Source organism: Mandrillus leucophaeus, unplaced genomic scaffold (assembly GCF_000951045.1).
Source record: "Mandrillus leucophaeus isolate KB7577 unplaced genomic scaffold, Mleu.le_1.0 Scaffold441, whole genome shotgun sequence".
Classification (NCBI taxonomy): Eukaryota; Metazoa; Chordata; class Mammalia; order Primates; family Cercopithecidae; genus Mandrillus; species Mandrillus leucophaeus.
In genome coordinates this window covers 1,033,050-1,055,878 of record NW_012104710.1, presented here as the reverse complement: position 1 = coordinate 1,055,878, position 22,829 = coordinate 1,033,050, and the positions used below count along the sequence as shown (strand labels likewise).

Here is a 22,829-nt window from a genome sequence, read left to right as displayed (position 1 = left end):
TGCATTGCAGTCAAACAAGGAAATGTGCTGCACCTTACAAGTCCTTCAGAAAAGCCTTTTATGGTGCCTCTAATTACTGTGTACATTTTTTTTGGTTTTTTCTTGAGATGGAGTCTCTGTCGCCCAGGCCGGAGTGCAGTGGCACAATCTCGGCTCACTGGAACCTCCACCTCCCAGGTTTAAGTGATTCTCCTGCCTCAGCCTCCTGAGTAGCCGGGACTACAGGCGTGCACCACCGTGCCTGGCTAATTTTTGTATTATTAGTAGAGACGGGGTTTCACCATATTGGCCAGGCTGGTCTCGAACTCTTGACCTCATGATCTGCCCGCCTTGGCCTCCCAAAGTGCTGGGATTACAGGTGTGAGCCACCGCACCTAGCCTACTGTGTACATTTCAATCCTCTGCCTAAAATCCCTACATGCTTCTGGTATGTGATGATGCCCACTTTGATTCATAATCTATAGGATGTCACATCACTAGGAGCAAACTTACATAATTTCTGACAATGAAAACAACCTCAGATTATCTCAGACCCACAAAAAAATTCAAAGCCATGTCAGTGTTAACTTGTGGACTGCAAATGACTGATTAAATATAAAAGGCATGCTGGGCTAGCAAGAGGCTTCATCAAAAGAAGTAGGGAAGGAGTGTCCGTTCTACTCTATGTATGTTAATGTCACAGTGCTCTGAAAGTCCTTCAGTATCACGCAAATCCCTAACAAAACATACAGTAACCACTGTAATATTTTTTAACAATTCTAGCCAGTATTTAGATCTATAGCTAAGGCTCTCAAGGGTCATTTATCACTTGGATCAGAGAAATTCATGTGGCCTAGACCCAGCCAACCACTGAATGAATATAGAATTATTTTCCTCTGGAATTGCCAACAATACCTATTTAGGTACCCTAAAAAAAAAAAGTAAGTTTTCTTGCTCTGTCGCCCAGGCTGGAGTGCAATGGCTCGATCTTGGCTCACTGCAAACTCTGCCTCCTGGGATCAAGTCATTCTCTTGTGTCAGACTCCCAGGTAGCTGAGACTACAGGAATGCACCAACACACTCAGCTAATTTTTTTTGTATTTTTAGTAGAGATGGGGTTTCACCATGCTGGCCAGACTGGTCTTGAACTCCTGACCTCAAATGATCCACCTGCCTTGGCCTCCCAAAGTGCTGGGATTACAGATGTTAGCTACCGCGCCCAGCCAGAAAAGGAAATCTTTACTACTTGCTATATACACATAGCATCATCTGATTTTACCAAATGCTTTTAATCCCTGGTAGCCATGGATATGCATGAATAGATTCCCTAATACACTCACAATAAATTTCATCCATATTCTAAAGCAAATTCATTCATGTTTAACACACTCTATGGCTGGGTATGGTGGCTCACCCCTGTAATCCCAGTACTTTGGGAGGCCGAGACTGGGTGGATCACCTGAAGTCAGGAGTTTGAGTCCAGCCTGGCCAACATGGCAAAATTCTATCTCTACTAAAAATACAAAAAACTAGCCAGGCGTGGTGATGGGCACCTGTAATCCCAGCTACTTGGGAGGTTGAGGCAGGAGAATTGCTTCAATCTGGGAGGCGGAGGTTGCAGTGAGCCAAGATCACACCATTGCACTCCAGCCTGGGAGACTGTCTCAACTAAAACAAAAACAAAAACACCACACTCTAATTTCCTTTCTTGAACAGAAAATTAGAAGTTTCTAAAACATCTTTTTTGTTGCTTTCTACATACTGATTTTCATTTATTTATTTGAGGTGGAGTTTGGCTTTTTTTGCCCAGGCTGGAGTGCAATGGTGCAATCTCAGCTCACTGCAACCTCAGCCTCCTAGGTTCAAGCGATTCTCCTGCCTCAGCCTCCCAGGTAGCTGGGATTACAGGCATGTGCCACCATGCCTGGCTAGTTTTGTATTTTTAGTAGAGATAGGGTTTCACCATGTTGGCCAGGCTGATCTTGAACTCCTGACCTCGTGATCTGCCTGCCTCGGCCTCCCAAAGTGTTGGGATTACAGAAGTGAGCCACCACACCCAGCCCTAATACTGATTTTCTTACCAGAAAGAAGCAACCGTTTATTAAGGTACAACACAATCACAATGTCATTGTGGCAGTAATCCCTGCTGCTCGTTCCTTTGATTTCAGCTAAGATTCTGTAGCCCACAAGGCACTTGAGATTTTTCTCTCAACTGAAGGTACCTGAGAGCTGAGTCTTCTGGGAGTGTCCGTGGTCTTTAGACCCATGTCCAAGATCATGTGTTTTCACTGATCTTGCAGATAGACATTAAGGTTTTTAATTATTATTATTAAAGACGGGGTTTCACTCTTGTTGCCCAGGCTGGAGTCCAATAGTGCGATCTTGGCTCACTGCAACCTCCGCCTCCTGGTTTCAAGCAATTCTCCTGCCTCAGCCTCTCAAGTAGCTGGGATTACGGGCATGTGCCACCACGTGCCACCACACCTGGCTAATTTTGTATTTTTAGTAGAGGCAGGGTTTCTCCACATTGGTCAGGCTGGTCTGGAACTCCCAAACCTCAAGTGATCTGCACGACTTGGCCTCCCAAAGTGCTGGAATTACAGGTGTGAGCCACCGTGCCTGGCCCCCAATTTTTTTTTTTTTTCAAATATTCTTAAAACTACACCTCTCGTAACATTCTTTGGATTATCTTCAAAATTTTTATTTAATGGCTCTGCATTGGTTAATATTTTCAGAGGATTAAGGCCTTATCTTTGCTTCTTCAAAATACAGCTTTATATAGCCTGGTACTATATTTTGAAATTACATTTTATTAACAAGAAAAACAGGCTGGGATTATTTGTTCCAAGGAGTTCTACGTCCCTTGTGATGGTGGTTCATCATCGGATTCACTGAAAGGAATGGAAGCACGAGTTCTCTCTTCTAGTTGGACTACATTCCTTTGCCACTTCAGGGTATGACTTTTGCGTTTTGTAATAGGATTAAGATGCTTCTTTTCTTCATCAGTAAGCCTATTTTCATCCAAACTACAAGACCTTATGATTAAGGTTTTAGAATTGTTAAGATCAAAGTAGACAGTGCAGAAGTTGGCCAGGCACAGTGGCTCTCACCTGTAATCCCAGCACTTTGGGAGGCTGAGGTAGGCAGATGGCTTGAGCTCAGGAGTTTGAGATTAGCCTCGGCAACATGGTGAAACCTCGCTCGTCTAAACAAAAACTATAAAAATTAGCTGGGTGTGGTGGGCCACGCCTGTTGGCTACTTGGGAGGCTGAGGTGGGAGGATCACCTGAGCCTGGGGGACAAATGTTGCAGTGAGCTGAGATTGCCCCACTGCACTCCAGCCTGATAGAGACCCTGTCTCAATTAAAAAAAAAAAAAAAAAAAAAAAAGGGTAGCAGAATTCTATAGTCCCTATTAAATAAAGACTGCTTCCTAAGTCAATGAAAGTTATTTCTAATTCCAAGTAGTTATGCAAGAGGCAGTGGTTAGGAATCATGTACATATTGAAGTGTGTTGAATATTACAGAAAATTTTGAGGAGTCAAGAGTGTAAATATGTAGTCTATCACTGTAGCTGTTTTTTTTTTTTTTTTTAAGTTTTTAGTGTTACTTTTTAGAAAAGAGTAATTTTCTAGGATTCTGGCTTAATTATTATTATTATTTTTTGAGATGGAGTCTCGCTCTGTCACCTAGGCTGTAGTGCAGTGGCACAATCTTGGCTCACTGCAACCTGCAACTCCTGGGTTCAAGTGATTCTCCTGCCTCAGCCTCGCAAGTAGCTGGGATTACAGGTGCCCACCACCACACCCAACTACTTTTTGCACTTTTAGTAGAGATAGGGTTTTGCCATGTTGGCCAGGCTGGTCTCAAACTCCTGACCTCAGGTGATTCACCCGCTTTGGCCTCCCAAACCAAAGTGCTGGGATTACAGGCGTGAGCCATCATGCCTGGGCGGATTCAGGCTTAATTCTGTAAGAAATATTATATTCTTATATTTCCTGCATTGGCCTACTACAATGACTAAACCACAAATTAGAAATATAAAAATAGGCATCCAGAACATAAAAAGGGTAGGAAAATTAGGTATTATCAAAGACCTAGTTTATGATGTGACAAAACTTTTTGGCTTGGTCAACGTCAGGTGAAAGAATATAAAAAACTAGTTTTTATTTCTGAATAAATACCCAAATTAGGAAAGGCAATAATAACACGTTCTTCTTCCCTCATTTTTCTCTAAAATCAATTTTTTTTTTGAAATGGGGTTTCCCTCTTGTTGCCCAGGCTGGAGTGCTATGGTATGATCTCGGCTCACTGCAACCTCCGCCTCTAGGGTTCAAGTGATTCTCCTGCCTCAGCCACCCAAGTGGCTAGGATTACAGGTGTCCGCCACCATGCCTGGCTAATTTTTTTTTGTATTTTTAGTAGAGATGGAGTTTCACCATGTTGGCCAGGCTGGTCCCGAACTCCTGACCTCAGGTGATCCACTTGCCTTGGCCTCCCAAAGTGCTCGGATTACAAGCGTGAGCCACTGTGCCCTGGCCAAAATCAATTTTTCTGTGTGCAACTTGCTTTTTTCCTTAGTCATCTCAATTTCTACTTCCAAAGATATTATTTTATAAGAAATTTACCCCTAAGTAACAATATGATTGAAAGGTTCAGTCTTTTTCTCTGTCATCCCAATTTTATTCTGATTTAAATTCATCTGGAGGAAAAAAAGCCTCATAAATGTACTTTATATGTTTCTTATTAACAATATACTCTTTTCAAGGAACTCTATCATTACTGTCTTTTACTATCATCACTGTCTTTTAGTTAAAAGTTTATCTTCAAGATTGTCCCTTGAAAAAAAAAAACCAAAAAACAGAAAACACTTTGCGGGCCAGGCACGGTGGCTCACGCCTGTAATCCCAACATTTTGGGAGGCCATGGTGGGTGGACCACTTGAGGCTAGGAGTTCAAGACCAGCCTGGCCAACATGGCAAAACCCCATCTCTACTAAAAACACAAAAAACTTAGGTTGGTGTGGTGGTGCATGCGTGTAATCCCAGCTACTCAGGAGGCTGAGGCACCAGAATTGTTTGAACTTGGGAGGTAAATGTTGCAGTGAGCCTAGATGGCACCACTGCACTCCAGCCTGGGGAACAGAGCGAGACCCTATCTCAAAAAAAAAGAAAGAAGGAAAAAAACCATTTTCAACAATTGTTTCATCTCACCTTAAAGATGAAGGAAATATTTATATCATAATTATATAATAATTATAGATCAAGCTCTAATCTGGTTTTGGAGGTCAACAAGCCATATGACCACAAACAGTAACTTAAGACAAAAATTGGTCTAAAAGAATTTGAGGTATTGTAATCCATTTTTTAGTAATAGCCATGTGAATTCCATTTAGCCTAAGTCACATATAAATGGCACTTTACATTTTTATATTCATCTATTTAGAACACCTAGCCATTATTCTAACAAAATAAAATAAAACAAAATGAAATAAAATAAACTATAGGCCAGGTGCAGTGGCTTACGCCTGTAATCCCAGCACTTTAGGAGACCAAGGTGGGTGGAACACCTGAGGTCAGGAGTTCGAGACCAGCCTGGCCAATGTGGTGAAACCTCATCCCTACTAAAAATACAAAATTAGCTGGACATGGTGGCAGATGTCTGTAATCCCAACTACTTGGGAGGCTAAGGCAGGGGAATCGCTTGAACTCAGGAGGCAGAGGTTGCAGTGAGCCGAGAACACGCCACTGCATTCCAGCCTGGGTGACAAAGCGAGACTCCATCTCAAAACAAAACGAAACAAAACTCTAATATACCATATATTTTATATGACAGTGAAACATTCCAGTAGAAGTTATTTAAATACAAAAATCCTAATAATCTCTTACGGATTCCATTAAGTTTTCACTAGTAAAACTTGGAAGACAAAATGTCATTTAATCTTACATTCCTTTAGGGCAGGGTTTCTAAAACTGGACACTATTGACATTTTTGGCTGGATAATTCCTTGTTATGGAGAGCTGTCCTCTGCAAAAAAGGATTTTTAGTGGTATCTTTGGCCTCTACCAACTAGATGCCAGTAGCACCCACCCACTTGTGACACCAAAAAAACCTCATTAGACACTGCCAAATGTCCTCTAAGGGATAAATTCACCCTCTGTTGAGAACCACTCATATTTCCTACTGTTTTTATTCTACAGTGAAGTCACCTCATGTATCCACTAAAATTCTGAAGGAAGTACACAGGTTAATTAAAAAAAATATCTTTAATTAAAGACTTAACTTAGGGCATCATACTGACATCTACGGGCTTGGTACTAAACTGTACATTTGACATACACTGCATTTTTTTTTTTAAACTCTCAAAATTAAAAGCAATATAGATGCTATTCTGGGAAAGTAGAAAAATTAATTGAAAGCAGTAACACTGACATCAGGACAACTAATATTACGTAAAGTATAACGCATACAAGAACAATACTAGTTCTCTATTGCTTCTTTCTTTCTGATACACTGTCTTTTGGATAAACTGAATTTTTTTTTTTTTTTTTGAGATGGAGTTTCATTCTTGTTGCCCAGGCTGGAGTGCAGTTGCAGGACCTCGGGTGACTGCAACCTCCGCCTCCTTGGTTCAAGTGATTCTCCTGCCTCAGCCTCCCAAGTAGCTGGGATTACAGGCACCCACCACCATGCCCAGCTAATTTTGATATTTTTAGTAGAGACGAGGCTTCACCATGTTGGTCAGGCTGGTCTCGAACTCCTAACCTCAGGTGATCCACCCGCCTCGGCCTCCCAAAATGTTGGGATTACAGCCATGTAATCCCACCATAGGCCACCGTGCCCGGCCTAAACTGAATTTTTAATGAATGCTTACTGATCAAGAGGGGATTTTTTGGTGATGAGTTAAAAAAAATCTGTTTCCAAAAACTTGCAAAAATTAAGCATCATGCTATTTTATGATTTTGACTGAAATTTTAACATATGAACTAAAAATTTTAAAACCTAATAATTCTATAAATAAAATTAAAAATTTCTAGGCATTTTTATAAAAGAAATTTGGTAATTAAATACTACAGTCAATTAAACTGATGAACTTTATTGGAGTTAAAACTATAACAAAGTTCATCCTAAAACACTTTGCAATGCAAAATTATTTCACTCGAGGAGTGTTTAATAATTTGAAGGCTAAGAATTACAAGCAATTTTCAAAAGCAGAAACTCACATTCATAAAACTTTATACATATCATTTGAACTAAAAGACATGTATACTAATAAAATCAAACATGCATCACCTTCAAACATTCTTATATCATGATTTTTATATATTACATTATTTAACACCATTCCTCATCACTACATGGATTTTATCATACACTTGCACCATTCTCCTTGGATTTTTGATCTTTGTCTTCATTCTTTACATTATCCTGTAAGACAACAGAGAAGGAGAAAGTACATTTTACTAGATTCTCTTAAATGTTACTTTGATATTAGAGTATAATGATATTCAGTTTGGTATACTTTTTTCTAGTGATAAAGAACAATAAATTAATTTTAATGTCTTAAAATTAATGGTGACGAAGTATTTACCTCAATTCTGCCCAAGAATAAATGGGGTCTAAAAATGCAGTGAATGGGGCAGGTGTGGTGGCACATGCCTATAATCTCAGCACTCTGAGAGGCCAAGATAGGAGGGCTGCTTAGCCCAGGAGTTGGAAACCAGCCTGGGCCAGGTGGTGAAACCCCATCTCTACAAAAAATATAAAAATTAGCTGGATGTGCTGGAGCACACCTGTAGTCCCAGCTAATCAGGAGGCTGAGGTGGGAGGATCACGTGAGCCTGGGAGGCAGAGGCTGCAGTGAGCCAAGATAGCACCACTAACAATCCAGCCTGGGCAAAAGCGCAAGACTCTGTCTCAAAAAAACAAAACAAACAAAACAAAAAACCAAACAACAACAACAACAAGAAAAAAACCACAGAGAAGTGAAGTGAATGGTTTAGTTCAAACTTATACTCTGGATTAAAAAGAAATATAAATGAAATTTGCTTCAAGAAGTCTGTACTCTTAAATCATGTTGACATTCCAACTAAGTTTTAGAAAAACAACATCTTTTGGGAATCACCTTTTTAAAAAAAAAAAAAAAAAGATGGGGTCTCGTTTTGTTGCCCAGGCTAGAGTGCAATGGTGCAAACTAGACTCACTGCAACCTCTGCTTCCCAGGTTGAAGTGATTCTCCTGCCTCAGCCTTCCAGGTAGCTAGGATTACAGACACCTGCCACCATGTCTGGCCAATTATTTTTGGATTTTTAGTACACATGGGGGTTTCACCATGTTGGCGAGGCTGGACTTGAACTCCTGACCTCAGGTGATCTGCCCGCCTTGGCCTCCCAAAGTGTTGGGGTTATAGGCGTGAGCCACTGTGCCTGGCCTGGGAATCACTTTTTACTAATCTCAGGAAGGACAGAATGATTATCATTATTTGCTTTTAGAATAATCACTAAGAGCTTAATAACATTAAAATACATTAAAAAGCATCATTTTAAAAACTATGAAAATGTTAAAAATACAAAATTTCTCACCTTCTTGAGAACAGTGTGGATTTCATCCATTACCGTAGATAAGTTTCTGATTGTCTTATTCAGTTGGTTTTCAAATTGTAAATTCATGTTTTCTGAAATCTTTAAGTTTTCTTGTAACTGACTAAGGTCCTTTTTAACTTCTCTGAGTTCACCAGAGAGACTTTTGTTGGAATTCTCCAAATTTAATATGGTTTTTTCATCTTCATCTGTTTAAAAAAATCCAAAAATTAACATTTTACTTTCTAAAACTTCAAATTTAACTTTGGGGTTAAAATATTTAAGCTGTGAAAATAAAAAGCTGACTGAATTCCATAAAATGGCAATGTCTGTCAATTTCACTAGTCATAAAGCACACTGTAATATTCATTATTTATTTACTTTTGAGACCGAGTCTCACTGTTGCACCGGCTTGAGCGAAGTGGCACGATCTTGGCTGGGATTACAGGCACGTGCCACCACACCCAGCTAATTTTTGTATTTTTAGAGATGGCGTTTCACCATGTTGGTCAGGTTGGTCTCAAACTCCTGACCTCAGACAATCCGCCCACCTCGGCTTCCCAAAGTGCTGGGATTATAGGCGGGAGCCACAGTGCCTGGCCTGTTTCATTTACATTTTTAACTTGTATTATTTCAAAACCTATGTTCTATTTTTAGATGATTGTATAGATTAGAGAACACAGACTGGTAAAAATTAAGTGGATGCCAGGCGCGGTAGCGCATGCCTGTAATCCCAGCACTTTGGGAGGCTGAGGTGGGCGGATCAGGAGGTCAGGAGATCGAGACCATCCTAGCTAACATGGTGAAACCCTGTCTCTACTAAAAATACAAAAAATTAGCTGGGCGTGGTGGCACGCACTTGTAGTCCCAGCTACTTGGGAGGCTGAAGCAGGAGAATCACTTGAACCCAGGAGGTGGAGGTTGCAGTGAGATAGCCCCGCTGTACTCCAGCCTGGGTTACAGAGAGAGACTCCGTCTCAAAAAAAAAAAAGTGGAACTAGAAGGTGATTAAAAGGATGCAACAGATAACAATGAACCTGAGAATGCACATGAAGACCTAAGATTCACATAAAGCTAAGCAATTTTATAACCTGAACCAGAAATAATGACAAGTAAAGGTCCTTGCAGAGCGCAGTGGTTCACGCCTGTAATCCCAACATTATGGGAGGCCGAGGTGGGTGATCCCTTGAGGTCAGGAGTTTGAGGCCAGGACCAACATGGTGAAACCCCATTTCTACCAAAAATACAAAAAATAGCTGGGCATGGTGGCACATGCCTGTAATCCCAGCTACTTAGGAGGCTGAGGTGGGAGAATCACTTGGACCTGGGAGGCAGTGGTTGCAGTAAGCTGAGATTGTGCCACTGCACTCCAGCCTGGGTGACAGAGTGAGACCCTGTCTTAAAAACAAATAAATAATTTAAAAAATTTAAAAAGTTCCTTCTGTACTTCGATGAAAATATGTGGTATGCATATGCAGATGTGTACACAGGTACGTACATGTGTATGTACATACATAAACACATATACATGTCCCAGCAGGGTGCTAAAAGTATGAACATATCCAATGCTGACCCTTACCTGTTTTTTCTTCTAGTAACTGCAGCTTCTGTTCTACCTCAGCTCTTACTTTTTCGCTCTTTTCCAGTTTTTGCAAGAGGCTTCCTACATCTACCATTGCACCATTGTACACAATGAGGCCAACATTTTCTTCCACATCCTTTGATTCCTGCTTTACTGTTGGTGTTGGAAGTAATAGTCTGTTTCCTGTAATATAAAATATTATTTCATAATCACATATTTTCATAAGTTATTTTTCTTCTTTAATTACTGGTATATTTATTAAAAAGCAAAATCTTAACATGCACAGACCTAGCATATCTTCCTGCAATGACTCAGACTCTTCATGGTTCTCTTCATCTTTTGAGGTGTCTGTTAATTTCCGGTAAAAGCAAGACTCACGGAGCACTACTTTATTAAGAAGCTTCTTTACCTGTTATGCATGCAAGTAAACAAAATAAAGAGACGAAAATATATTTCTCGATTCTCTTAGAAAAACTATGTGTTAATTTTCACTTTCTTTTGAGAAAGAGTCTTGCTCTTGTCGCCCAAACTGGAGTGCAGTGGTGTGATCCCGGCTCACTACAACCTCTGCCTCCCGGGTTCAAGTGATTCTCCTACCTCAGCCTCCAGAGTAGCTGCAATTACAGGCACCCGCCATCATTCCCGGCTAATTTTTGTATTTTTGGAGACACGGGGTTTCACCATGTTAGCCAGGCTGGTCTTGAACTCCTGACCTCAAGTGATCCACCCGCCTCGGCCTCCCAAAGTGCTGGGATTACAGGTGTGAGCCACTACGCCCAGCTGTAATTTTCACTTATGATGGAAATCCATGGAATTGAGTTACTTTTGAAAAAATAAAACTTCATTGTTAAAAAGTATAACATTGATAAAAACTTATGCACAGGTATGATTTAATATAGCATAGTTGGTAAATCCAATAAATGAAAACCACCAGCAACGGAGACTAGGTAGGTCAATTATGGTACATCTATATAATGGGTACTGTGCAGCTATAAAAAGAATGAGGCAGGTTTCTATTTTCATGGTAGAATGTATTTACAGAATACTGTGGAATGAAAAAAAAAGAGCCAGTCAAAATGTACAGAATAATTCCATATTTTGTTTATAAAAATGGAACTGAGATGCTTACAAAAAGATCTAGAATTTTATATATTATAGTTATAAGCAGTAGAAACAGAGGGAAAGGGAGAAGGGAAGTGTTTTACAACTGGTTTGTGTTATACTGCTTTATTTATTTATTTTTTTGAGACAGAGTTTTACTCTGTCATCCAGGCTGGCGTGCAGTGGCGCAATCTTGGCTCAGTGCAACTTCCGCCTCCTGGGTTCAAGAGATTCACCTGTCTCAGCTTCCCCAGTAGCTGGGATTACAGGCGTGTGCCACCACACTCAGCTAATTTTTGTATTTTTAGTAGATACGGAGCTTCGCCATGGTGGCCAAGCTGGTCTTAAACTCCTGGCCTGAAGTGATCTGCCTGCCTCAGCCTCCCAATCACGCTGGGATTATAGGCGTGAGCCACCACGCTTGGCCCTTATGTTGCTTTAATATATCAAAAAAATCAACGGAGGTTCTATTAACTTTCATTGGAAAAGGTAACTTTTTGAAAAGTTACTAAACAACGTTTTCCTTTTAAATATTCACAAGATAGATTACCTGAGCCCGAGAAAGATGTAGTCCAAGAGTATAAAGTATTTCTTCCAAATCCTTTTCAAGAAGGTAACCACAATGACTTTGATCAAAATAAACAAAAGCCATTAACAGATCTCTGTTAACTGTGATCATTTGCGTCTTTTCTTTTTCCTAAGAAAATGGAGAAATAGAAAACATAGTAGCCAAATTTTTTACCCCCGAAAAGTGGGAAACAGAGACTGTGCATAAAATAGCAATAATCTAATAAGACATTTACCTCATCCTAGCTAAAATGAGTTAATCTGGTATATGAATATGAGAGAAAGGAATCAGACATACTAGTTACCTGACATAGCCACAAAAAAACAACTGACAGAATTTTACTTAGTGGTAATATAGACGGATAAGGACTAATAAACTTCACAACTGTGTTATGTTTAGATGATGTAAGATATCACCATATTAAAAAGAATACAGTATTCAATAATACCTTATCTTTAGAGGGCCTCTCCTTGCAGTATCTGTTGATATCTCTTTTGTCATCTCGTTTGGTCATTTCTTCCTCATCCCTATCTGTAAAATAAATATAACAGTGGCAAAAAAGTCATTAGTACACATATTTTCAAGTTGGGCACAGTGGCACATGACTGTTATCCCAGCTACTCAGGAGGGCCAAGTGTTCGAGGGTGTAGTGAGCTATGACTGTACCACTGCACTCCAGCCTGGGTGACAGATCAAGACCTTGTCTTTTAAACAACAACAACAACAAAAAAAAAAAAAATAAAGAGAAAACCTTATGCTAAAACATACATGAACCTTGATAACAGGCTAAGTAAAAGAAGCCAGTCACAAAAAAATCACTTATTATGTGATTCCATTTATATGAAATGTCCAGAATATCTACAGAAACAAAAAGCAGACTAATGGTTGCCTAGGACTGAAGAGGTTCAGGGAAGATGGGGAGTGACTGCTAATGAATAACCTCTGCACTCAGCCTGGGTGAAAAGTGAGACCCTATGTGATACTGTTTGATAGCATTTGAAACATAGAATGACCTCTATTAAAATTAAAGTCAATCACCGGGCACAGTGGGTCATGCCTGTAATCCCAGCACTCTGGGAGCCCGAGGCAGGTGGATGACTTAAGGTCAGGAGTTTGAGACCAGCCTGGCCAACACGGTGAAACCCCGTCTCTAAAAACACAAAAATCAGTTGGGTGTGGTGGCGTGTGCCTGTAGTCCCAGCTACTCAGGAGGCTGAGGCTGGAGAATTGTTTGAACCTGGGAGGCAGAGGTTGCAGTGAGCCGAGATTGCGCCACTGCACTCCAGCCTGAGCAACAGGGCAAGACTCCATCTCATAAACATATAAATAGAACCAATCCCCTCCAATACTGCCACTGCTTAAGGTTACGTAATATTATAAATCCTTTGTTATTTCAACAATGTTAACAGCATCTTCACAGAAGTAGACTGCACCTCAAAAAGACATTGTCTTTGCTCATCCATAAGAAGCAATCATCTATTTAGTTTATCCTGATATTGCAGCAGTTCCATCCCATCTTCAGGCTGCATTTCTAACTTGAGTTCTCTTGCTCTATCCCACCTGCAGTTATTCCCTCTACTGAATTATTGAACCCTTCAAAGTCATCCATGAGAATTTTTAGTAGAGTTGGGGTTTCACTATGTTGGCCAGGCTGGTCTCAAACTCCTGGTCTCAAGTAATCCATCCGCCTTGGCCTCCTAAAGTGCTGGGATTACAGGTGTGAGCCACTGCATCAGGCCAATAATTGAAATCAATTTCATACAACCTACTGTTTTGTTATGTTTTGAGACGGAGTTTCACTTCTGTCGTCCAGGCTGGAATGCAATGGCATGATCTTGGCTCAATGCAACCTCCACCTCCCAGGTTCAAGTGATTCTCCTGCCTCAGCCTCCCGAGTAGCTGGGATTACAGATGTCTGCCAGCACACCTGGCTAATTTTTGTATTTTTTAGTAGAGACGGGGTTTCACTATGTTGGTTAGGCTAGTCTCAAATTCCTGACCTCAGGTGATCCACCCACGTTGGCCTCCCAAAGCTCTGGGATTACAGGTGTGAGCCACTGCTCCCGGCCCAAACTACTGTTAATGTTGATATTTTTACCTTCTCCCATGAACCACGAATGTTTCTAATGTCATCTAGAATGGTCAATCCTTTCCAGATTTTCAACTTACTCTCCCCAAACCCATCAGAGGAAATAGTATATACTATGGTAGCAAGAGCCTTAGGAAATGCATTTCTTGGCTGGGTGTGGTGGCTCACACCTGTAATCCTAACACTTTGTGGGGCTGAGGCAGGAGGATCGCTTGATCCCAGTTTAGCACCAGCCTGGGCAACAAAGAAAGACCCTGTCTCTAAAAAGCAAAAAAAGTAAATTTATAAAGGAAATGTATTTCATAAAAAGAAAGACTTGAAAGTTGAGGGTGGGCACAGTGGCTCACACCTGTAATCCCAGCACTTTGGGAGGCCACGGTGGGCGGGGATCACTTTAGGTCAGGAGTTCGAGACCAGCCTGCGAACATGGTGACACCCTGCCTGTATTAAAAATACAGCAATCAGGCCGGGCATGGTGGCTCACGCCTGTAATCTCAGCATTTTGGGAGGCCAAGGCAGGTGGATCATGAGGTCAGGAGATCGAGACCATCCTGGCTAACACAGTGAAACCCTGTCTCTACTAAAAATACAAAAAACTACTCGGGAGGCTGAGGCAGGAGAATGGCATGAACCCGGGAGGCAATGCTTGCAGTGAGCGGAGATCACGCAACTGCACTCCAGCCTGGGCAACAGAGCAAGACTCCGTCTCAAAAAAAAAAAAAACAACAGAAATCAGCTGGGCATGGTGGCTCATGCCTGTAATCCCAGCTACTTGGGAGGATGAAGTGGGAGATAACTTGAGTCCAGGAGGTCCAAGGCTGGACTGAGCCATGATCATGCCACTGCATTCCAGCCTGCATGACAGAGTGAGACCCTGTCTCCAAAAAAAAAAAAAAAAGAGTAAAGTGAAATTACCTCTTTGATCCAAGGGCTGCAGAATAGATGATGCAGCCATGAAACATTAATCTCCTTGTACATCTCCATCAGAGCTCTGGGTGACTAGGTGTGGTGTCAGTGAGAAGTAATACTTTGAAAAGCATCTTTTTTTCTTAGCAGATCTCAACAGTGGGCTTAAAATATTTAGTAAAAATGTTGGTTACATGATAAAGGAGTAAAAAAAATTCAGTAAGCATTGCTGTAAAGAGTTGTCATTCTGACATTGTTGTTCTGTTTCCAGGGCACAGGTATGGTAGGTTCAGCATAATTTTTAAGGGGTTTATGATTTTTGGAATGGTAAATGAGTACCGGCTTCAGCTTAAAGTCACAAGCTGCATTAGCCCTAACAAGAGAGCCAACTTGTCCTTTGAAGCTGGGTACTGACAGCTCTTCTCTAGCTGTGAAAGTCTTAAGATGGCATCTTCAGCCAATGGAAGAAGGCTGTTTTGTCTCCATTGAAAACTTATTTAGCAAAACCACTTTCATCAATTATATTAGCTTCTACATAAGCACTTGCTGTTTCAATGTGCCTTTTTTTTTTTTTTACCCACCCCCAAGAGGCAGGGTCTTGCTCTGTTAACCAGGCTTGAGTGCAGTGGCGTAATCATAGCTCACTGCAGCCTTAAAATGCCTGGGCTCAAGCAATCCTCCCACTTCAGCAACTACGTCGTACTTTTACCTTATGGTTGCTTTCCTTAAACCTCATGAATCCACCACTCGTAGCCTCAAACTTTTTTCTACAGCTTCTTCATCTTTCACAGAATTGAAGAGAGTTAGGGCCTTGTTCAGAATTCGGCTTTGCCTTAAGGGAATGTTGTGGCTGGTGTGACCTTCTATTCTGACCCCTAAAACTCTCTCCTTATAGCAATAAAAGCTGTCTCATTTTCTTACCATTTGCATGTTCACTGGAGTAGCACTTTTAATTTCCTTCAATAACTTTTCCTTTGCATTCACAACATGGCTAACTGATACAAAAAAACTAGCTTTTGGCCTATCTCAACTTTCAACATGGCTTCTTCACTCACCTTAACGATTTTTTGGTTTCACTTGAACACTCGAAGGCCATTTTGATTTTTTTCTTTATTACGATTATTATTTTTGAGACAGAGTCTTGCCCTGTTGCCCGGGCTGGAGTACAGTGGCACAATCACGACTCACTGCAACCTCAACCTCTTGGGCTCAACAGATCCTCCTACCTCAGCCTCTAAAAGTATCTGGGACCACAGATGCATGTAACCACACCCAGCTGATTTTATTTTATTTTTTAATAGAGATGGGGTATCACTATGTTGCAGATGCTGGTCTTTAACTCCTAGCCTCAAGTGATCCTATCTCTGTATCCTCCCAAAGTGGTGGTATTACAGGTATGAACCACTGAGCCCAGTCTAATTATTAATTGGCCTAATTTCTCTTTTTGTTTGGAGATGGAGTCTTGCTCTGTCGCCCAGGCTGGAGTGCAGTGGCATTGATTTCAGCTCACTGCAACCTGCCTCCTGGGTTCAAGCGATTCTCCTGCCTCAGCCTCCCAAGTAGCTGGGATTACAGGTGCCCACCACCATGCCCAGCTAATTTTTATATTTTTAGTAGAGACGGGGTTTTACCATGTTTGGCCATGATGGTCTCGAACTCCTGATCTCAGGTGATCTGCACCTCGGCCTCACAAAGTGCTGGGATTACAGGTGTGAGCCACTGCACCCGTAATTGGTCTAATTTCTTTTCTTTTCTTTTTTGAGACAGAGTCTCACTCTGTCACCCAGGCTGGAGTGCAGTGGCATGATCTCAGGTCATTGCAACCTCCGCCTCTCTAAGTTCAAACAATTCTCATGCCCTCAGCCTCCCGAGTAGCTGGTATTACAAGCGTGCACCACCACACCTGGCTATTTTGTGTATTTTTAGTAGAGACAGGGTTTTGCCATGCTGGCCAGGCTGGTTTCAAACTCCTGACCTCAAATGATCCACCCATCTCAGCCTCCCAAAGTGCTGAGATTACAGGCATGAGCCACCATGCCTGACACAACTGGCCTAATTTCAATATTTTCTCTCAGGGAATAGGGAGGCCCAATAAGAGGGACAGAGATAGGGGAAGGGCAGGTTGGTAGAGTGATTAGAACACAAACAATATTCATAATTAAGCTCATCATCTTCTATGGGCACAATTCGAGGTGCACCAAAACATGTATAATAGTATTATCAAAGATCACTGATCACAGATCACCAAAACAGACAGAGTAATAATGAAAAAGTTGAAAATACTGTAAGAATTACCAAAATGTAACAAAGTCAAAGTGGCACATGCTGTTGGAAAAGTGGTGCTGATAGTCTTGCTTGGCATAAGGCACTATCTGTGCAGCACAATAAAGTGCAGTATAAAAAAACCAAAGCATGCCTATACGTTAAAGTGTCTAATTGTATGGCATGTGAATTACATTTCAATAAAGGTGTTATTAAATAAAAAAATAAGCAAATGTTCTAATGGCTGGGTGTGGTAGGTCATACCTGTAATCCCATCACTTTGGGAGGGAAGCAGGAGGATGGCTTAAGGCCAGGAGTTTGAGATCAGCCTGGGTAACACAGCGAAACGATATCTCTACAAAAAATTTAAAAATTAGCCAGGTGTGGTGGTGCACACCTGTAGTCCTACCTACTCAGGGAACTAAGGTGGGAGAATTGCACAAGCCAGGAGTTCAACGCACCAGTGAGCCAAGAGCGTGCTACTGCCCAGCCTAGGCAACAGAGTAAGACTTTGTCTCAAAAAAGAAAGAATGAAAGGGAACTTCTCCTTGGAACCTAGTCATTTACTTATTTTTGATGATTGAAAAATACTCACAATATAATCCACATTATTTGAGTATTTATCTTGAGAGCTGTCACTTTCAAAACTGTCTCATCCGAAACTTGTATTTTTGAAATAACTTTTGAAACATTCAAGCAGTATTTGTTCATCACAGAAAATAAATCAATCCCACCACATAAAATGAAATTAGTGATCGTGTCCTATTTTTTCCCCATATATACACACTTATCAACATTAAATTTATTTATAGGAACATGCTATCTACAAAAACCCTTTAAAAATCTTTTTCCACGTGACTACACTTCTCCAAGTTTTCTTCAATGGGTGCAGATAATTTTAACTGCATGACAATATTACCAAAGTGCAATTTAAATAATTGTCTATTCCTATTTAGATTGATTCCACATTTTTATTTTATAATAAATTATGGAATGATCACTCATGTTGATGTTTTAAAGAATATGGCTAATTCACATTTCCAAATTTCTGTTCAGAAAAGGTATAACAATGTACAGCCCCAAAGAAGAGTGATGAAAGTGTAACTCCTTTTACCCTTGTTAAACTGTGTTACCTTTCATTTAAAACTTTAATTTTCATTAACTTGATAAGAAAAAGATAGGCCGGGCCGGGCGCGGTGGCTCAAGCCTGTAATCCCAGCACTTTGGGAGGCCGAGACGGGCGGATCACGAGGTCAGGAGATCGAGACCATCCTGGCTAACACGGTGAAACCCTGTCTCTACTAAAAAATACAAAAAACTAGCTGGGCGAGGCGGCGGGCGCCTGTAGTCCCAGCTACTCGGGAGGCTGAGGCAGGAGAATGGCGTGAACCCGGGAGGCGGAGCTTGCAGTGAGCTGAGATCCGGCCACTGCACTCCAGCCTGGGTGACAGAGTGAGACTCCGTCTCAAAAAAAAAAAAAAAAGAAAAGAAAAAGATAGGCCAGATGCAATGGCTCACGCCTGTAATCCCAACACCTTGGGAGGCCAAGGTGGGCGGATCACCTGAGGTCGGGAGTTTGAGACCAGCCTGGCCAACATGGTGAAACCCCATCTCTACTAAAAAACAAAAATTAACTGGGCACAGTGGTGCATGTCTGTAATCTAAGCTAATCAGGAAGCTGAGGGCACGAGAATCGCTTGAACCTGGGAGATGGAGGTTGTAGTGAGCCAAGATCACGCAACGACACTCCGGGCTGGGCGACAAGAGCAAAACTCTGTCTCAAAAAAAAAAAAAAAAAAAAAAAAAGTATCTTATGGCTATCTCCTCTCCTAATTACTAACAAAATTCAACACCATTTAATACATTTACTGGTACTGTATTTTCACGTTATAATTCCACTTTTGTACTGGAAAAAGTGTGGTCTCGGACAGGCGCAGTGGCTCATGCCTGTAATCCCAGCACTCTGAGAGGCCAAGGCAGGCGGATCACAAAGTTAGAAGTTCAAGACCAGCCTGGCCAATATGGTGAAACCCCGTTTCTACTAAAAATACAAAAAAATTAGCCAGATGTGGGCCTGTGATCCCAGCTACTCGGGAGGCTGAGGCAGGAGAACTGCTTGAACCCAGGAGGCAGAGGTTGGAGTGAGCTGAGATCGCACCAGCGTACTCCAGCGTGGTGACAGAGCAAGACTCCGTCTCAAAAAACAAACAAACAAGAGTAGTCTCCAGGAAACTTAACAGGATCATGAGATATAAAATATAAGAAAAGTGGTAAAACAGAAGCAAGCGGCAATTAGAAACTCCAGGGAAACAAACAAAAAAGAACTATAATCCTATCGACATATATTTAGAACCTATAAAATTATTTAGACTGTTCAGGAACTTGGAATATATATTAACAAAGAACACAGAGAAAAATCTCTTTTTCTTACATAACAGCTTTTATTCAAGTGTAGGGGTAAGGGGGAGACAGGCAACGAGCAAAATAAAGAGTATGTAATAAAATAGGTCATAAATTCTATGGGAAAAAAAAAGGGGGGGAGGATAAGAGACCAGAAATGTGCAGTAAGGGAGGGCAGAGGATTGCAATTTAAAATAAAGTAGGGTGCAGAGCAGGCTTCACTGACAAAGTGATACTTGAACAGACTTCATATATGAGAAATTAAGGAAGGTGGCTCTCCAGGAAAAACCCTGCTAGCAGAAAGAACTGCCAATGTAAACCTCCTAACATAGGAGCATATGTGATGGCTCCACTCTTCTGAAGAAGAGGGCTTAAGAGATGTAATTGGAGACATGATGTGGTAGAGTCTTGTAAGTCATTGTGAGCACTAGCTTTTTCTTTTTTTCTTTTCTTTTGAGATGGAGTCTCCCTGTGTCACCCAGGCTGGAATATAGTGGCACAATCTTGGCTCACTGCAACCTCCGACTCCCGGGTTCAAGCGATTCTCCTGCCTCAGCCTCCTGAGTATATGGGATAACAGGCATGTGCCACCACGCCCAGCTAATTTTGTATTTTTAGTAGAGATGGGGTTTCACCACATTGGTCAGACTGGTCTCGAACTCCTGACCTTGTTATCCGCCTGCCTTGGCCTCCCAAAGTACTGGGATTACAGGCATGAGCCACTGCACCTGGCCTTCTATTCTTTTTCAGACAGGGTCTCGCTTTATTGTCCAGGCTGGAGTGCAGTAGTGTGATCACTGCTCACTGCAACCTCTGCCTCCCAGGCTCAAGTGATCCTACAAGCTCAGACTCCTGAGTAGCTGGGATTACAGGCATGCGCCACCAAGCCCAGATAAATTTTTTATTTTCTGTAGAGACAGGGTGTCATTATGTTGCTCAGGCTGGTCTTGAACTCCTGAGCTCAAGTGATCTGAACAGTGGCTTTTTTTTTTTTTTGAGACAAGAGTCTTGCTCTGTCACCCAGGCTGGAGTGCAGGGGCGCAACCTCAGCTCACTGCAACCTCCTCCTTCTGTGTTCAAGTGATTCTTATGCCTCAGCCTCTAGAGCAGCTGGGATTACAGGCGTGTGCCACCACGCCCAGCTAATTTTTTGTATTTTTAGTAAAGACAGGGTTTCACCATGTTGGCCAGCCTAGTCTGGGACTCCTGGCCTCAAATTATCCACCTGCCTCAGCCTCCCACAAAGTGCTGAGATTACAGGTGTGAGCTACCATACCCAGCCGGAACAGTGGCTTTTTCTATGAGGTAAAAATGATGGGAATACACTGGAAAAATTTGAACAAAAAGGCCGGACGCGGTGGCTCACTCCTGTAATCCCAGTACTTTGGGAGGCTGAGGCAGGTGGAACCCGAGGTCAGGAGATCAAGACGATCCTGGCTAACATGGTGAAACCCTGTCTCTACTAAAAATACAAACAATTATTAGCCAGGCCTGGTGGCGGGCGCCTGTAGTTCCAGCTACTCGGGAGGCTGAGGCGGGAGAATGGTGTGAACCCAGGAGGCGGAGCTTGCAGTGAGCTGAGATTGCACCACTGCACTCCAGCCTGGGCGACAGAGCGAGAATCCGTCTCCAAAAAAAAAAAAACAACAAAAACACCCGAGGAATTTGAACAAAAGAACGAAATAAATTCTAAATTTTGCAAAGATCATTCTGGCAACTGTATTGAGAAACTTTATTGTAGAGGGGAGGAAACATGGAAACAAGTTAGGGGTCTATTAATATAATCTAGGCAAGAGATAATGTGGCTTGGATTATAGTCAAATTAGTAGAATTGGTAAGAAGTGGACTGATTCTGGATAAGTTTGAAAACAGAGCAAATATGACTTCCTGATAGATTGGAAGTAGGGTATCACAGAAAGAAAGGAGTCAAGGATGACTCCTGCGTTTTAGCTTGAACAACTGGAAAGATGGAATTGTCATTAAATGAGATGGTTGGCAAAGGCTAAGGTTGTAGGATTTGTGTATGTTCTCTTTCTGGTGAAGGGGTTAGCAGGAGTTTAGTTTCAGACATATTGATTTTGAAATGCCAGATAACTAAGTGGAGGTGTCAAGTAGACAGATTAGTATGGGAGACTGGGAAAGAAGTTTGATATGAGATAGAAATTTGAGGCTTGGCACATCCTTGTAATTCCAGCACTTTGGGAGGCCAAGGCAGAGGACTGCTTAAAGCCAAGGAGGTCAAGACCAGCCTGAGCAACATACTGAGACCCCATCTCTACAAAAAACTAAACAGCTAGGTGCAATGGCATGTGCCTGTAGTCCTAGCCACTCAGGAGGCTGAGGAGGAGGATTGCTTGAGCCTTGAAGTTTGAGGCTGCAGTGAGCTATGACCATACCACTGTATTCCAGCCTGGGTGACAGACCCTGTCTTTTTCTTTTTTACAGATGGAGTGTTGCTCTTGCTGCCCAGGCTGCAGTACAATGGCATGATCTCGGCTCGCTGCAACCTCTGCCTCCTGGGTTCAAGTGATTCTCCTGCCTCAGCCTCCCGAGTAGCTGGGATTACAGGCATCCGCCACCATGCCCAGAAATTTTTCTGTATTTTTAGGGGGTTTCACTATGTTGGTCAGGCTGGTCTCGAACTCCTAACCTCAGGTGATCCACCCACATGGGCCTCCCAAAGTGCTGGGATTACAGGTGTGAGCCACTGCGCCCGGCCCAACTCTGTATCTCTTAAAAAAAAAAAAAAAAAAAAAAAAAAGAAAGAAAGAAAACTAGAAATTTGAGAGGATTAACAGTATATAGATAGTATTTAAAGCTAGAAAAATGGATGAAACCAACATTAAAGGAGTGAAAGGAAAAAATAAACTAAGGCTGGGCCAGGGTCAGTGGCTCCCACGCCTATAAACCCAGCTCTTTGTGGGGTTGAGGCAGGTCAATCACGAGGTCAGGAGATTGAGACCATCCTGGCCAACATGGTGAAACCCCATCTCTACCAAAAAACACAAAAATTAGGCTAGGCATAGTGGCCCATGTCTGTAACCCTAGCACTTTGGGAGGCCAAGGTGGGCAGATCACCTGGTAAGGAGTTCAAGAACAGCCTGGCCAACATGGTAAAACCCCATCTCTACTATAAATACAAAAATTAGCGGGCAACAGAGTGAGACCCCATCTCAAAAAACAAAAAGCAAAACAAAACAAAAAAAATAGAAAAAGTAGCTGGGTGTGGTGGCACACATCTGTAGTCCCAGCTACTCGGAAGGCTGAGGCAGGAGAATTGCTTGAAACTGGGAGGCAGAGGTTGCAGTGAGCTGAGATCACGCCACTGCACTCCGGCCTGGTGAGAGCCAGACTCTGTCTCAAA

General features: G+C 41.9%; 1 protein-coding gene across 4 annotated transcripts in view; it reads right to left on the bottom strand.

Annotated features, from left to right (window-relative positions):
- Positions 1-6,225: 6,225 nt before the first annotated feature.
- The window catches only part of CCAR1 (cell division cycle and apoptosis regulator 1), a 74,094-nt gene continuing 57,490 nt past the window's right edge, over positions 6,226-22,829 (bottom strand). For all 4 annotated transcript variants that reach the window (XM_011994099.1, XM_011994095.1, XM_011994098.1 and 1 more), the window contains 6 exons: positions 12,257-12,339; positions 11,791-11,937; positions 10,428-10,548; positions 10,137-10,322; positions 8,561-8,766; positions 6,226-7,406 (listed from right to left, as the gene is read on the bottom strand). In XM_011994099.1, coding sequence (XP_011849489.1) covers positions 7,347-7,406; positions 8,561-8,766; positions 10,137-10,322; positions 10,428-10,548; positions 11,791-11,937; positions 12,257-12,339 — 803 coding nt within the window. In that variant the 3' untranslated portion in view covers positions 6,226-7,346. The remainder of the gene's footprint in view (positions 7,407-8,560; positions 8,767-10,136; positions 10,323-10,427; positions 10,549-11,790; positions 11,938-12,256; positions 12,340-22,829) is intronic.